The sequence below is a fragment of the Sinocyclocheilus anshuiensis genome, unplaced genomic scaffold (assembly GCF_001515605.1).
Source record: "Sinocyclocheilus anshuiensis isolate Anshui unplaced genomic scaffold, SAMN03320099.WGS_v1.1 scaffold916, whole genome shotgun sequence".
Taxonomy (NCBI): Eukaryota; Metazoa; Chordata; class Actinopteri; order Cypriniformes; family Cyprinidae; genus Sinocyclocheilus; species Sinocyclocheilus anshuiensis.
Window position 1 is genome coordinate 345,730 of NW_015548264.1, and position 14,477 is coordinate 360,206.

Consider the following 14,477-nt stretch of genomic DNA (forward strand, 5'->3'; position numbering starts at 1 on the left):
ATTGTGTTCTGTAACACTTATAACTTCAACTTCAAAAACCTTTCAAACATGAGAACATAAAACAAGAAACAAGTCAAATTTTACCTTTTTTTTAAATGTATTCATTTTTTTTAGATATGTTCACTCTGTATTATAGTTGTTGCTTTCTTGTTTGTTTGTTTATCTCACATCAAACTAAAACCATAAACATCTTTTTTATCGTACATTTTACGAATAATGTATATATATATATATGCACACACACACTCAGCTACTTCCCAAGACAACATTTCTCATTTTCATTTAGTTTATCTTGATGAAACTAAAACTGAAAAAATAATGAAAACACATAACAAGCACATGTCAAACATATAGACATATTAAAAAAATAATAAAAATTTTAACTAAAATGTTAAACTAAAAGTAAAAAATGAATTCAAAATATTAATAAAAATGAACAGTATCTCACATTTTCTGAACTGCTAAATAATATTCTTTATTTTTTGTACTGTATTTGACTAAACTAAATACAATAAAAATGATTGTCAATGTATGACGAAAGAATCATATCACGCTTTCCTTTCTTCTGTTGTGTTCCTGTAGAGAAGTTAGTTCTTGGTGGAAGTAAACGGGCTGCCAAGAAATGGGACCAGGAATGGGACAGCTGTGTTCTCCCTCTCGTGGAGGATGACATGCCCTCATACCTTCTGTACAGGTTGGATACCATCAACAACCAGGGTTATGAGTGGATCTTTCTGGCCTGGTCTCCGGATCACTCTCCAGTGAGTTTGTTTGCATGCTGTCACATCTTCTTTCAGCTTGTACGAGGCCAAAGGACATCATGAGATGACATTGCTCAGTGCATTTTAATCCATCCACTCCATATATAGTATCCCTGGTTTAAAGCTCTTTAAAAATATCTGGTTGCCAGTTAAGCCTGACCATATCAAAACAGGCTATAATAAGAGGTTTTTGTACTACTATGTGGATATGACCATCAAGGATATTGTACCATTGTTATAACAAACGAATGTATCTTAAGTGAGTGGATCTTAACTTTGGAGATCCCCTTGTAATGTGATCTTTTACCAAAAGATAAAGTATCAGGTAAGCTCATATAATGGAGACTTTGTTCATTCAAGCAAAAGAGTTTGACATGAATCTACTTCCACAGTATTATTATTTTTTTTAATGAAAAGCACGGTTGACCTGATACAGAAAACAGACAGTTGTGGTTCTGTGCTACAAATTTGCAATTCTAATTTTCTCCCTCAATGTTCAACAACCAGAGCGAGACTAAAATGGCTAGAGTCCCAGTCGCACCCGAATCAGTCGTTCATTCACGCTGATCTAAAGCCAGCTCAAATAGCTCAAACCAAGAGCTTTCCTATAACAAAGCAACTTTAAAAATGAAATCTAGAAATTCCTCCTGGTTGGATTCAAAAAGTTCACCCAAAAAATTTGCTGACAATTTTATTCACCCTCAAACCATACAGGATGTATACGAGTTTGTTTCTTCTTTGGAATTTAATTTATCATTACATCACTTGCACATTACATCACAATAATCCACATGACTCCAGTCCATTAATTAATGTCTTGTGAAGTGAAAAGCACAAACAAATCCATCATTAAAGGAGTCATATGATGCGATTTCAATTTTTCCTTTCTCTTTGAAGTGTCACAAGCTCTTGGTGCATAAAGAAGATCTGTAAAATTGCAAAGACTAAAGTCTCAAATCCAAAGAGATATTCTTTATAAAAGTTAAGAGTCAACCATAAGTTGTATTTACAGCACTGTTCCAGAACAGTTCAATGCAAATATTCAGATGTGTGCTGCGCATTTTATGGAGGAGAAGGACTGTTTCCTGAAACAGTAGCCTACAATGCGTCTGTGGCACAGAGGCTGTTTCTATAAAGTGGGGCAGTTCCAACTTTGCAAGGACAGTCTGGCGCTTCTGACTCACAGCCTGCAAGTACATTTTTTTATATTTAAAGAATTTGCCACTGATGATTCAAACGCGAGTTTGAGCAGTGTAGAGTAGCACTTATTGTTTGGCATTTCTCCGATCACAAATGCAGACATGGTTTTATGTTTACGCGGCGCAATACGCAAAGCAAAGCGTAAAAACACAGTATAAGTCATTACAATGTGATGTTTTTATCAGCTGTTTTGACTCTCATTCTGACGGCACTCATTCACTGCAGGGGATCCATTGGTGAGCAAATAATGTAATGCCAAATCTGTTCCAATTATCTAATCAAGAAATAAACTCATCTTGGATGGCCTGAGGGAGAGAGAGTAAATTTTCTGTAAAAAAAAAAAAAAGTTTTTACATCCAGATCCAGAAACTTATTTTGAAAATTTTTTTTTTTTTTTAAACATCCAGATCCAGAAACTTATTTTGAAACAACTTTTCCTTTCAGGTTCGACAAAAGATGTTGTATGCTGCTACGAGGGCCACGCTGAAGAAAGAGTTTGGTGGTGGCCACATTAAAGAGGAGATTTTTGGCACAGTGAAGGTATGACATATATCGTCTGCCATTCTTTAAATCAAACCTTCACATGCATGGATGGCAGCCATAGGTTTCCCCACTAATGCATCTCTTTCTGCTCAGGACGATGTCTCTCTAAATGGCTATAAAAAGTACCTCAGCTCCCAGGCGGCGCCTCTGCCTTTGACTGCAGCAGAGGAGGAACTGAGGCAAATCAAACTCAATGAGGTAATGCTGACATCAACATAAACACAGCATGGGTGTACACCTTAGTCAGGCTCTGCTGAGGTTTTATTAAAATGGGGCAAAAACCACATCAGTCCAACAGTTCATATCAGGCCTTTTGTATTTAGTAACTTCATAAGCTGAACAAAAAGACTGTTTCTTTACATTACGCACTACAGTTTCTCAAAACAAAACGATGGGTCCTTGCTCTTTAGAAGCCATTTTTGCATTGTGAACTAAAGCACACAATGTTGTTTGCTGAGCAGTAGTAGTATAAAAACTATAAAGGATGACCCAAATCACCATGTGTATGGAAGAGTCTTTGCAAAAACATAAATGTAATGTAATATTTAGCATCAAACATACGCTGACTAAAAATAGAGAAGCTCAGTACCATGCCCTCTCTCATTTAAACCAGCTCCTGGAACCAATTGCAAAGGATGCTGCTGGCAACGCATACAAACCTCCCCTCATACCATAAAAGGATATGCTCTGACTCTTAAACGCTTCGTTGGCTGTTTCAAAATGACAGGCAGCGTAAATGAACCAGCCAAAAGGCTCTCTGAACTCCCCCCAGAGCTGCAGCAGCTGTGGGAGGAAGATAATGCTACACTAATCTACATGTATGAGAGGAGAGGAAAGCAGCTTTGTGGTGTTTTATTTTTATTAATTTGTTAAAAGAGAGATTTTATTGAGTAGATGGGTGGATGAAATGCTGGTCCCAATCCTGGATGAAAGGAGGCAGAGAGGCAAAGCAGGAGGTTCATTCAGTGGGTGCAGCACAGAATGTCATTTTTATTATAAGTGTACCATTCAAATGTTTGAGGTTGGGAAGATTTTTCAAAATGTTTTGAAAGAAGTCTCTTCTGCTGACTGCTCAAAAATAAAAATAGAGTAATATTGTTATATATTATTACCATTTAAAAGAATTGTCTTTTATTTTAATATATTTTAAAATGTGATTTATTCCTGCGATGGTAAAGCTGAATTATATATATTTATTTATTTTTTAAATAATGTAAGTCTAGTATGCACCCTTACTGAATAAAAGGATTATTTTCCTAAAAAATGTTCTATTTAATTATATTACTATTAATATAAATGAAACAATAAATTCAGAATAATTCATATATAATTGTACCGACACATCCCTATAATTTATCCTTGCAATAAATTATATTAAAGCAGTAAAAATGCTTTAAGCTTATTTTGGTGAGTCAAGTTGCTTATTTTTTGGATTAGATTTTGCAACACTAGTGACATGCTAATTTATCAAAGGTCATAGACCTAGTTAAACATTAAACATTCTCAAATCTCAACATACAGTGTAACAACGCTGCTTTATAAACTACAGCATGAATTGCAGAAGAATCGTTTAACAACTGTTGTGACTGATTTAGTGATTACAGGCCAGTGCATACACATTGTTAAAGGCTTATTTGTGTGTTTTCAGTTGCAGACAGACATCCATGTTGACACAAAGCAGCAGACTCTTCAGGGAGTGGCGTTCCCTATGCAGAGAGAAGCTATTCAGGCTCTGGAGCAGTTCAGGGAGAAAAGGATTAACTACGTTCAATTGGTACTTCAGGCCTTTTTCCCCTCCACCACTCCCAGCAGCTCTGTACAATAGCATCTTATGCCTCCTTTTCATCATTATCATCCTGTATATTGCATTCAAAGAAAACAGCTGAAATGCATAATGGTACTGTATGTTTACTGTTAGAAGGCAGACTGGTTGGGTTGACCCCTACCCACAAAACCACCAATATGTGACGGGAATACATGTTGTAGAACTGAGTAATTATTCAAATACACCAATTATGTCCATCCTATTAACAGGAAATAGATTTTCCTAAAGAATCCATCAAGTTGTCCAGCACGGCTCCCACGGAGCTGAAAGATTTGCCTAAAAGGATCCCAAATGATGCAGCTAGGTATCACTTTTTCCTCTACAAACACTCGCATGAAGGAGACTACCTTGAGTCCACAGGTAAGAGTGACATATCTTCTGTTCATTTAATTTATATATACGTTATGAATACAGAATAATGTGTGTGTATATGTATAATGTAATAATTAAATTTAATACATTAGTAATTATTAAAATAAAAATAGGGCTTTTGAACTGTTTGTTGTATTTTTTTTATTCATTACCTTTGTTTGTTATATATGTTTGCTTTTTTGGATAATGTCTGTTAATAGTTATTGATTATACAAGGTGGTCTGTTAGAACAAATTTATCTGATTTATGTTCCAGCTTATTCCTAAAAATATAAGAACAAAAAAATGTTTTTGAAAATTAGGACTATTGAACTGTTCACGAAAAAATAATTATTTTAAAATTTATAAAAGTATATTTTCAAAATTACTTCAACATTTTTTTTTTATTCATTACCTTTGTTTGTTATATATGTTTGCTTTTTTGGATAATGTCTGTTAATAGTTATTAATTATACAAGGTGGTCTGTTAGAACAAATTTATCTGATTTATGTTCCAGCTTATTCCTAAAAATATAAGAACAAAAAAATGTTTTTGAAAATTAGGACTATTGAACTGTTCACGAAAAAATAATTATTTTAAAATTTATAAAAGTATATTTTCAAAATTACTTCAACATTTTTTTTTTCTTACATTTAAAGGTGTATTAAATAAAATGATGAATTCTGTATTGAGGACATCTAGTTATCATCTGATTACTTTTAAGGTGGAAATGTTCAAATTTTAAAATCTAATGGCAGGTAATATTGTTGGGCATGTTTTGTCCTGTATGACAATAGTTTCAAAAGTGCTTAATGCATTTTCAAACTGTTTTATTGCTTTTTTGTGTGTGTGTTCGTGTTTTCAGTGTTCTTCTACTCTATGCCTGGTTATAAATGCAGCATCAAAGAGCGAATGCTGTATTCAAGCTGCAAGAACCCTCTCATAGACACAGTGGAAAAAAACTTGGGCATTGAAATTGCAAAAAAGGTAATGCATGTTATATATGCTTGCCTATATAACCCTTTTCACTGTGGTATTAAATACAACATACAACATTCTGTTAAATTCTTGGAAGCAAGTGCCGTTTTAAGGTTATCAGACCATTTACAATAATGTTAATGTTAAGAGTTTTCACCTTGGATTCTTCCTTTCAGCTGGAAATTGACAATGGTGATGAACTAACCAGTGACTTCCTGTACGAAGAGGTTCATCCCAAGCAGCATGCGCACAAGCAAGCTTTTGCCAAACCCAAGGGGCCAACCGGGAAGAGGGGGGGCTGTAGAATTACACGGGCGCCAGGGGACGGCGGCGATGATGATTAAACCTCTTCCTGTTCTGAATCTGACAGTGGTACATTCCACTTAGTCTAATGAATCCCGTCCTCAACGCGAATTCCCATTTTTACCTTGACTCATGTAGACCACAGCCCTATAGACTGATCTATGCACAAAGTAAAACACTAAGCCTCTGAAATTACATTTTGTAGCTTGCAATATGATACGCTATGTCGAAGAATACAGATTGAGGTAGACGAGAATGTGTTTTACTAAGCTTCACTTGCATTCAAGGATGCCGTCTGTGATGTTCCTGGTAATAGTTTTAACACTATTACGCTGTTTACTTGCATATTAGCCAAGATTATGATATAGAGTGCAATACTGTTGAAATAGACACTCCATTTAGTGCTCGTTGTCCAGAATGAAGATATTGATTTGAAGATAATTTTTGAGAAAAAGAGATGGTTTCCCATAAACCGATATCTAGTCAAGGTATAAATTGCACTTTCAGTGATAGCTTTCCAGCTTTCCATTTTAGCTTAGGAGTAACTTGAATATTTGTCCAGGAAAATGGCTGTGGAGATTAGGCATGATTTATGTTTGGAAAACAAGCCCGGAAAGTTAAACAGTCCACAGGAAGGTCAGAAGTTCAGATCTGTTTTATGAGGCCATACGCATTATTAATTAACTTTCTGATTGATTAGGTTGAACATTTTCTTAAAGAGTGACTACATAAATTATCAGTATTCTGACAGCCACTGAAGCTTGTAGGGATGATTTCAATGAAGGATTTGCCAAGAATATTGTGCTGAAAATGTTCCAATACCTTTTTTTAATGTTTTAATTCTTAAAAATTGGTCTTGTCATTTTTTTTAAATGTAGGATTGTTTAATTATAGGGATATTATAATAGATAATAGAATCCGTCATAACACAAATCTGAAAAAGTGATGCCTCTCTGCATCTTAGATATTTTTCACGTTATTCTAGTGAAGACTAAACCCGCAGAGATACTATTTTTCTAAGCCTGTACAGCTGTTTGTCCAGATGATGTTGTTGTCTAACATCTAGAAGTGAGTGTCCATGGTTTCAGGGGTTTAGGGCCATCCTGTCTGCCTGAACGAATGTTTTACATGTCATCTAATGACCAGCCTCCATTTCATGCCATTTGCAACCACACTAATGTATAAGTGCTTGGAGTTAAGTTCACTCAGCATCTCGCTTGGGATGCTTTTGAAAGCACTCATAAGGGAAGGGACTGTTAAGTTCCAGAACCTCTGGTACGATCCATCTACTGATTCACAACAGGCGAACCACTATTAACATGTCTCCTATGTAAGGGTATTATGAAGTCTGGAAAGGAATCATTGAGTCTTAAATGTCTTTTTCTATGCATTGTATAAGATAGAGGAATAGAGGAGAAAGAAAAATAAAAAGATTTGAAAATTCTTTCTACAGGTTCTGTATTTCTCACAATTAAAAACTTTTTTTTTAACAAGAAAAAAAATCTATATATACACGTGTGTCAAACACACAGATCTGGGTAGATTTTCAAATTGTAGTCCATTACCTGACAAATTACATGACAAAACATGTTGTTAGTAACGTCATCCATTACATTACACATTTAAGGTAATATAATCAGACAATTTTTTATTACTTATAGATTATTTCTGACCTAACTTGTTTATAACTTTTATTTAAATAGGATAATCTTCTACTATATTGATATAAAAATACAAAGAGTGCATTCCGTTCGTTGTAATTAACAACATGAAGTGCATGAAACATTACATCAAATAAGAAATAATGTGAATTTGTGCATTTTAATGTGTTCGAAAGACAAAAGCATTCCAAAGACATGGTAATAAATCGTTAAACCTACGGAGTGATAATTTGAATAAAAATGAATGTGTTCATCAGTGGTTGATGCAATGTTGAAAACACTTGAAATTATTTGTTGTAAATCCAGTGGTCAAATGCTGTGTAGCCACCTGACTAATGATGACTGATCTCTGTGTGAATGTCCACAAAATTGGAAGACTTTCTGTGTGTATATAAGTGGTAGACTATTTTAGAAAGTAAAAGGTAAAACAAAGGAATTAGGGAGAATCAATAAATTATGAATAATGCATTGCTATTGTGTGAATAATAATCAATAAAATATGTACACACACACAGAGACCCCTTACCATTTAATGTTTTGTTCTCATTACGACATAATATGACAACATGCCTTTACACATTTTGTACAAAAATGTGTACAAAAGTACTGAATCTATTTTTGAATCCTCGCAAAACAAGAATACGCTATTGCACGGTCTTTGCGCTTCTGTGCCTTTAAGAGCGGAACCACGTGCTGCGGAAGAAGTGAATTGACAACAATAACACGCGGGTGAGTGTAAGCACTATTTTCGAATATTTATATTTTGCTTGCTTTGTATTTTGACGCAACAGTGTTAAACGAACCAGCTTTGTAATGGTGATTCAGTTCTTATGTAATAATTTTAATGTTAACACGATAAATTCTTTACATTTCATTATAATTTTACATTACATTCCTATACAAGTTAATAAATCACTTAAAATAATAATGAAATGATTGAGTGACTTAATCGCTAAGTGTATTTTCGTTTAGGGCTTCAGAATGGAGAGGGACTCTCTCCTGCTTCATATCAGACCATGAAGGTTTCCATGGGACCATAAAAAACTCACCCCAAGACTTTGTGGTTATTGAGATAGACATCAATGGACAACTTGTTAACAGTCCTAATGTTCAAGAAGAACTTACAAAAAGACCTCCTCAACCAAGGCAAGCTATTGAAAGGGTTGATAAATTAAAACAATCTAAACCAGATGACACTGACATTTTAAATCAGGATTGCTTTGATCTGAATGTAATCCTGGGTCCACCGTGAACAAAGTTGGAGCATTTCACTAACAAAATAAGAATAAGAGCCGGTGAGCAAGAAAAGGTGGAACTGTCACTGGGTACTTATCCTGATAAACACCAGAGAGCAGTTGTCCACAGAGCAGTAAGATACAACTTCCCCTTTCTCCAGACTGTGACCAACCAATCAGAGATTCGGGTCAGAGAGGACCTAGACTTCAAGAATCTTGCTAGTTTAGCCTCTGAAGGAGAAGCTGAGGAGTTCTTCCGGGTCATTGATGCAAAAGTACCTGGTTCTGCGTTCACCTTCCTGGCCGATGATAGCAAGGAGCACCGAACTTCAGTTCACCATTTTGTTAGCAGGCGGTTTGGGAAGCTTGTGGAAACCAAGAGCTTCACCGACCAGAAGACGACTTTTATTACAGTGAGACTAAGAGAGAGAAGCAAACAACCCAAGAAGAGAACAATAGCAGAATGTCAAGAGGAGGAAGTGGAGGTGACACTATACACAGGTGAGCAGAGAAGACCTTTCATGTCATCATGTAAAGCTGAGAATCTATGGAAACCTGCCTAAAATGCAAGTCTTTTTTCCCTCTCAGCTTTCACACTGATGAAAGAGAACTTGGAGACTTTGGAGGCCATCAGCTATATGGCTGCAGTACTTGGAGTGCTTCTGTCTGATTTTACCTATGCAGGAATTAAAGACAAGCGAGCTATCACCTACCAGGCCATGGTGATGAAAAAAATCTCCCCAGAGCGGTAAACAGACCATTAATCAATTAGTCCAATATCTGATGTTCTGTCTTTTCCCAATGGTTATTTTTTTTCTCCTTTCTCAATTAAATTAGTTGTAAGTGGAAATGTAATTTTTTGTTGGCAATGTTCTACTCTACAGGGCTTTGAATCTGGGGTATGGGGATACCCAGGGGGGGCACAAGGGGGTGCTAGGGTTTCTGCGAAAAATCTGAATGAAAAAAGCAAACTTTTAGGGCTGTCAAAGTTCATGTGTTAACTTCAGGTAATGAAACATGTGAAACATTGTGATTTTAATATTCACATTCAGCAAATTTGATAACATTAACCATTTCATTCAGATTTTTTAGAACTGACCATAAATCAGGAAATTAATCTGACATTTTAAATCAAGATTGCTTTGATCTGAATGTAATCCTGGGTCCACCGTGAACAAAGAGTTGGAGCATTTCACTAACAAAATAAGAATAAGAGCCGGTGAGCAAGAAAAGGTGGAACTGTCACTGGGTACTTATCCTGATAAACACCAGAGAGCAGTTGTCCACAGAGCAGTAAGATACAACTTCCCCTTTCTCCAGACTGTGACCAACCAATCAGAGATTCGGGTCAGAGAGGACCTAGACTTCAAGAATCTTGCTAGTTTAGCCTCTGAAGGAGAAGCTGAGGAGTTCTTCCGGGTCATTGATGCAAAAGTACCTGGTTCTGCGTTCACCTTCCTGGCCGATGATAGCAAGGAGCACCGAACTTCAGTTCACCATTTTGTTAGCAGGCGGTTTGGGAAGCTTGTGGAAACCAAGAGCTTCACCGACCAGAAGACGACTTTTATTACAGTGAGACTAAGAGAGAGAAGCAAACAACCCAAGAAGAGAACAATAGCAGAATGTCAAGAGGAGGAAGTGGAGGTGACACTATACACAGGTGAGCAGAGAAGACCTTTCATGTCATCATGTAAAGCTGAGAATCTATGGAAACCTGCCTAAAATGCAAGTCTTTTTTCCCTCTCAGCTTTCACACTGATGAAAGAGAACTTGGAGACTTTGGAGGCCATCAGCTATATGGCTGCAGTACTTGGAGTGCTTCTGTCTGATTTTACCTATGCAGGAATTAAAGACAAGCGAGCTATCACCTACCAGGCCATGGTGATGAAAAAAATCTCCCCAGAGCGGTAAACAGACCATTAATCAATTAGTCCAATATCTGATGTTCTGTCTTTTCCCAATGGTTATTTTTTTTCTCCTTTCTCAATTAAATTAGTTGTAAGTGGAAATGTAATTTTTTGTTGGCAATGTTCTACTCTACAGGGCTTTGAATCTGGGGTATGGGGATACCCAGGGGGGGCACAAGGGGGTGCTAGGGTTTCTGCGAAAAATCTGAATGAAAAAAGCAAACTTTTAGGGCTGTCAAAGTTCATGTGTTAACTTCAGGTAATGAAACATGTGAAACATTGTGATTTTAATATTCACATTCAGCAAATTTGATAACATTAACCATTTCATTCAGATTTTTTAGAACTGACCATAAATCAGGAAATTAATTGCAAATATTTTATTCTCTTTCTTACCCCAAAAGCGCTGTATGTATTTTTTTTGACGGCACTGAAACATAAAAACACCATAACACATTTGCAAATATTCAGGAAACGTGCTAAGTTCACATACTTGTTTCTTCAAAAAACAATGCTACAGCCAGTTATCATACTTTGAAAATGTGCATTCCATGTCGGAATATCTGTTTTTGTTTTGGTCTGTGTGATTCCGCCCACTTATGATTCCCCCAATTTATATTTCAGTAGCCTGGGTTGCCAGTTTGCAGAAAACACAGGGTACTGCAGCCATTGAAGAGCAAAAGAACTGCATACTGCACCTTTAATTACAAGAAAAAAAATTAGCAAAAAAGTAAAAAAAAAGTATCTATTTTAAAATTAAATGCACTGACTGTATATGAAAGTGGAGAGCGAAAAATAAAAATAATCAATGCTAGCTTTAACTTTGGAGTCATCCATTATCTTTCGCATTAAGGAATTTGGCTCCTGTAATTAGTACAATTAATGAACTGATTTTTTAAATTGCAATGCTTACCTTATCTACTAACTAAATAAATAAATATTTTTAACATTAATATTAAATATTATTAATAAAAGTAATATATTTTTCATTTTCTATTTTAGTACACCTACAGTATAAATGCTGTTTAGTACATACAAAATTATGTAAACATTTTTTGTCTTTATAATATGGAATGGGGTTCTTGTCATTTAAAGGTTTCAAAATCCCTGGTTTACTTGACTCAATTTGTAGATACATATAACAATTCTATTGGCAGGTTGCTGGACAAAGTCTCAGAGTTTGAGAGGAGGAGAATGCAGATCTCTCATGTCCGTCCTGTTTCTGAGCCCCTTAAGCTCGGCAGACTCCAGGGAAATCACTAGGATCTTGTCATCAGAGACCTGAAGCCTCATGGGAAAAGTCAACTTACAGAGCTGCAACATCTTGTAAAAGAGGCAGTGGAAAATGTGAAGGTAAATATATGTTCATCAGTATTTAATTAATAAATGGCATAGACACACGCTGCAACAAAAATAGATATATGTTTTTGTTTTTATAGAACAAAGGCTTTGTAAATTATTATGGTCCCCAACGGTTTGGAAGTGGATCATGTGTCCAAGCAGACCAAGTAGGGCTTGCGCTCTTAAAGGAGAAAATGGTACCAGTTTAAGTCATTAATTTCCATTGAATGCCTATATGTGGTGCACCGGCTTAAAACACTGTATTTTGAGCAGGAGGCTTCTGTTAAGCTGTTCTTCACTCCAGGGGATGGTGATGATCTCCAGAACAAGGCAAAACGTCATTTTCTTCTCACTGGTGTGTGCTGGGATTTCTGATAGTGAAGTTTCATCGTTTGCTGATCCTTCATGCCATTCCAAACCCATTTGACTTTCTTTCTTTGCATACAGGGAATGCCAAGGAGAGCTTGGCCGTCATGCCAGCTTACAAAGCCAGAGAGTGTCTTATGCTCCATGCACTTCACCGATACGGCAGTGGACAGGAGGGTTGCATACGTGGCTGGCTCGGTTTACCCCACAGTATGAGGGTCTTCTACCTCCACTCTTACTGTAGCAGAGTGTGGAACGAAGCGGCCAAATACCGGCTCCAGACACTGGGCTTTAAGCCTGTCCAGGGAGATTTGGTTTGGTCTCGATCTGAAGAGAGACTTAAAGACACCACAGTGGAACTGAACACTCCACAGGTTAGGAAATTGGTTTAGTTAAAGCTGTGGAGAAAGAAAAAAAAAGTGATGGACTGTATGTAGGTAACTATATATATATATACAGTGGGTACGGAAAGTATTCAGACCCCCTTAAATTTTTCACTCTTTGTTATATTGCAGCCATATGATGCTGAAAATTCAGCTTTGCATCACAGGAATAAATAATATTTTAAAGTATATTAAAATAGAAACTGTTATTTTAAATTGCAATAATATTTCACAAAATAACGTTTTTTTTCTGTATTTTTGATCAAATAAATACAGCCTTGATGAGCACAAGAAAAATCTTACTGATCCCAAACTTTTGGGATTTTATATATATAATTTATAGACATTTGTAGTAATTGCTTTATTTCTGTGTTGTAGGTCCATGTACAGCCTGCAGACCTCAGAGAAGCCACGGGGTCAGTCAGACCAGACTTGTGTGCCCAGTCTATCAGTAACCTTTGACCTGGATGCATCCTGCTATGCTACTGTGTGTCTCGGCGAGATTATGAAGTGTAATCTCTCATAGTTTATTTAATGACAGTGATTAAAAATGCTTACAGACTAAATAATATTGATCTTTCGTAACGTCAAATATGAGGGGCTGTTTTGTGCCTAGTTATGTAAGTGATTACCAGGAGTTCCTGTCATAAAGCATCTGTGCCTTCACTTATGGGAAAAGAAGAGGATCTTCTGTGCCAGTGTCATTGATGAGGAACTCTGGATGAGTCTTGAAGTTGTACATGCAAAGATTTAATAAAAAATCTTCCTGACAAGTCTGATTGTTTGGTTGCGTGTTTCAGTATGTGAATATTTCAGCTTAATGCATTTAAACATGATTTCAGTATCTCACCTGTAAAATCTCATGACAAACACAAAGTTCTGGGTGTCTGTCTGTGGTCCTGATGTGAGTCTATAGCTCAGAATGAGTTCATCAAGCTGAGATGAGTATTGATGAAGCCTGTGGATAATGACTGACATGCTCTTCTAGAAGTGATACTGTAGATCTCTGCACTAGTTTTCTGTACATGAAAAAAGAGGCTGTGAATTCTTTCTAACATTATTAGGCCATTAATGTTACCACAAATGAGCTCCCCATTATCTGTGGCTCAGGATATTAAGCACTGCATTTTTATCAGAGTTGTGAGATTAAATCCCACTATCACTTCATTTGAATTTTTGTCACCATATCTAGCAAAACACCATGAAACAACAACAAAAACCCCAAAAGCAAGCCTGTGGATAATGACTGACATGCTCATCTAGAAGTGATACTGTAGATCTCTGCACTAGTTTTCTGTACATGAAAAAAGAGGCTGTGAATTATTTCTAACATTATTAGGCCATTAATGTTACCACAAATGAGCTCCCCATTATCTGTGGCTCAGGATATTAAGCACTGCATTTTTATCAGAGTTGTGAGATTAAATCCCACTATCACTTCATTTGAATTTTTGTCACCATATCTAGCAAAACACCATGAAACAACAACAAAAACCCCAAAAGCAAGTAACTGCAACTCAGAGGATAACTGTTTGACTTTCATTCGTGAAAGTCCTTGTTCAAATCCAATAAAATGTATTTTATTTTATTTTCATCTCTAACACTTCAATAACTGTCCAGGCT

The 14,477-nt window shown here is 36.2% G+C and overlaps 2 protein-coding genes across 2 annotated transcripts in view; both read left to right on the forward strand.

The window, feature by feature from the left end:
• Nucleotides 1-7,371, forward strand: part of twf1b (twinfilin actin-binding protein 1b) — an 8,635-nt gene extending 1,264 nt beyond the window's left edge. Inside the window, exons 3-9 of the mRNA XM_016443098.1 lie at nucleotides 583-761; nucleotides 2,406-2,501; nucleotides 2,598-2,702; nucleotides 4,153-4,278; nucleotides 4,539-4,689; nucleotides 5,546-5,667; nucleotides 5,835-7,371. Coding sequence (XP_016298584.1) covers nucleotides 583-761; nucleotides 2,406-2,501; nucleotides 2,598-2,702; nucleotides 4,153-4,278; nucleotides 4,539-4,689; nucleotides 5,546-5,667; nucleotides 5,835-6,002 — 947 coding nt within the window. The 3' untranslated portion in view covers nucleotides 6,003-7,371. The remainder of the gene's footprint in view (nucleotides 1-582; nucleotides 762-2,405; nucleotides 2,502-2,597; nucleotides 2,703-4,152; nucleotides 4,279-4,538; nucleotides 4,690-5,545; nucleotides 5,668-5,834) is intronic.
• A 1,200-nt stretch (nucleotides 7,372-8,571) lies between these two features.
• LOC107655540 (pseudouridine synthase 7 like) lies at nucleotides 8,572-13,663 on the forward strand (the record flags this gene model as incomplete). Its single annotated transcript, XM_016443059.1, is given in 7 exon segments — nucleotides 8,572-9,358; nucleotides 9,446-9,605; nucleotides 11,922-12,117; nucleotides 12,204-12,302; nucleotides 12,379-12,460; nucleotides 12,553-12,845; nucleotides 13,233-13,663. Coding segments are annotated over 7 exon segments (1,701 nt in total), but the record flags the coding sequence as incomplete, so codon positions are not given.
• Between the last annotated feature and the right edge of the window lie 814 nt (nucleotides 13,664-14,477).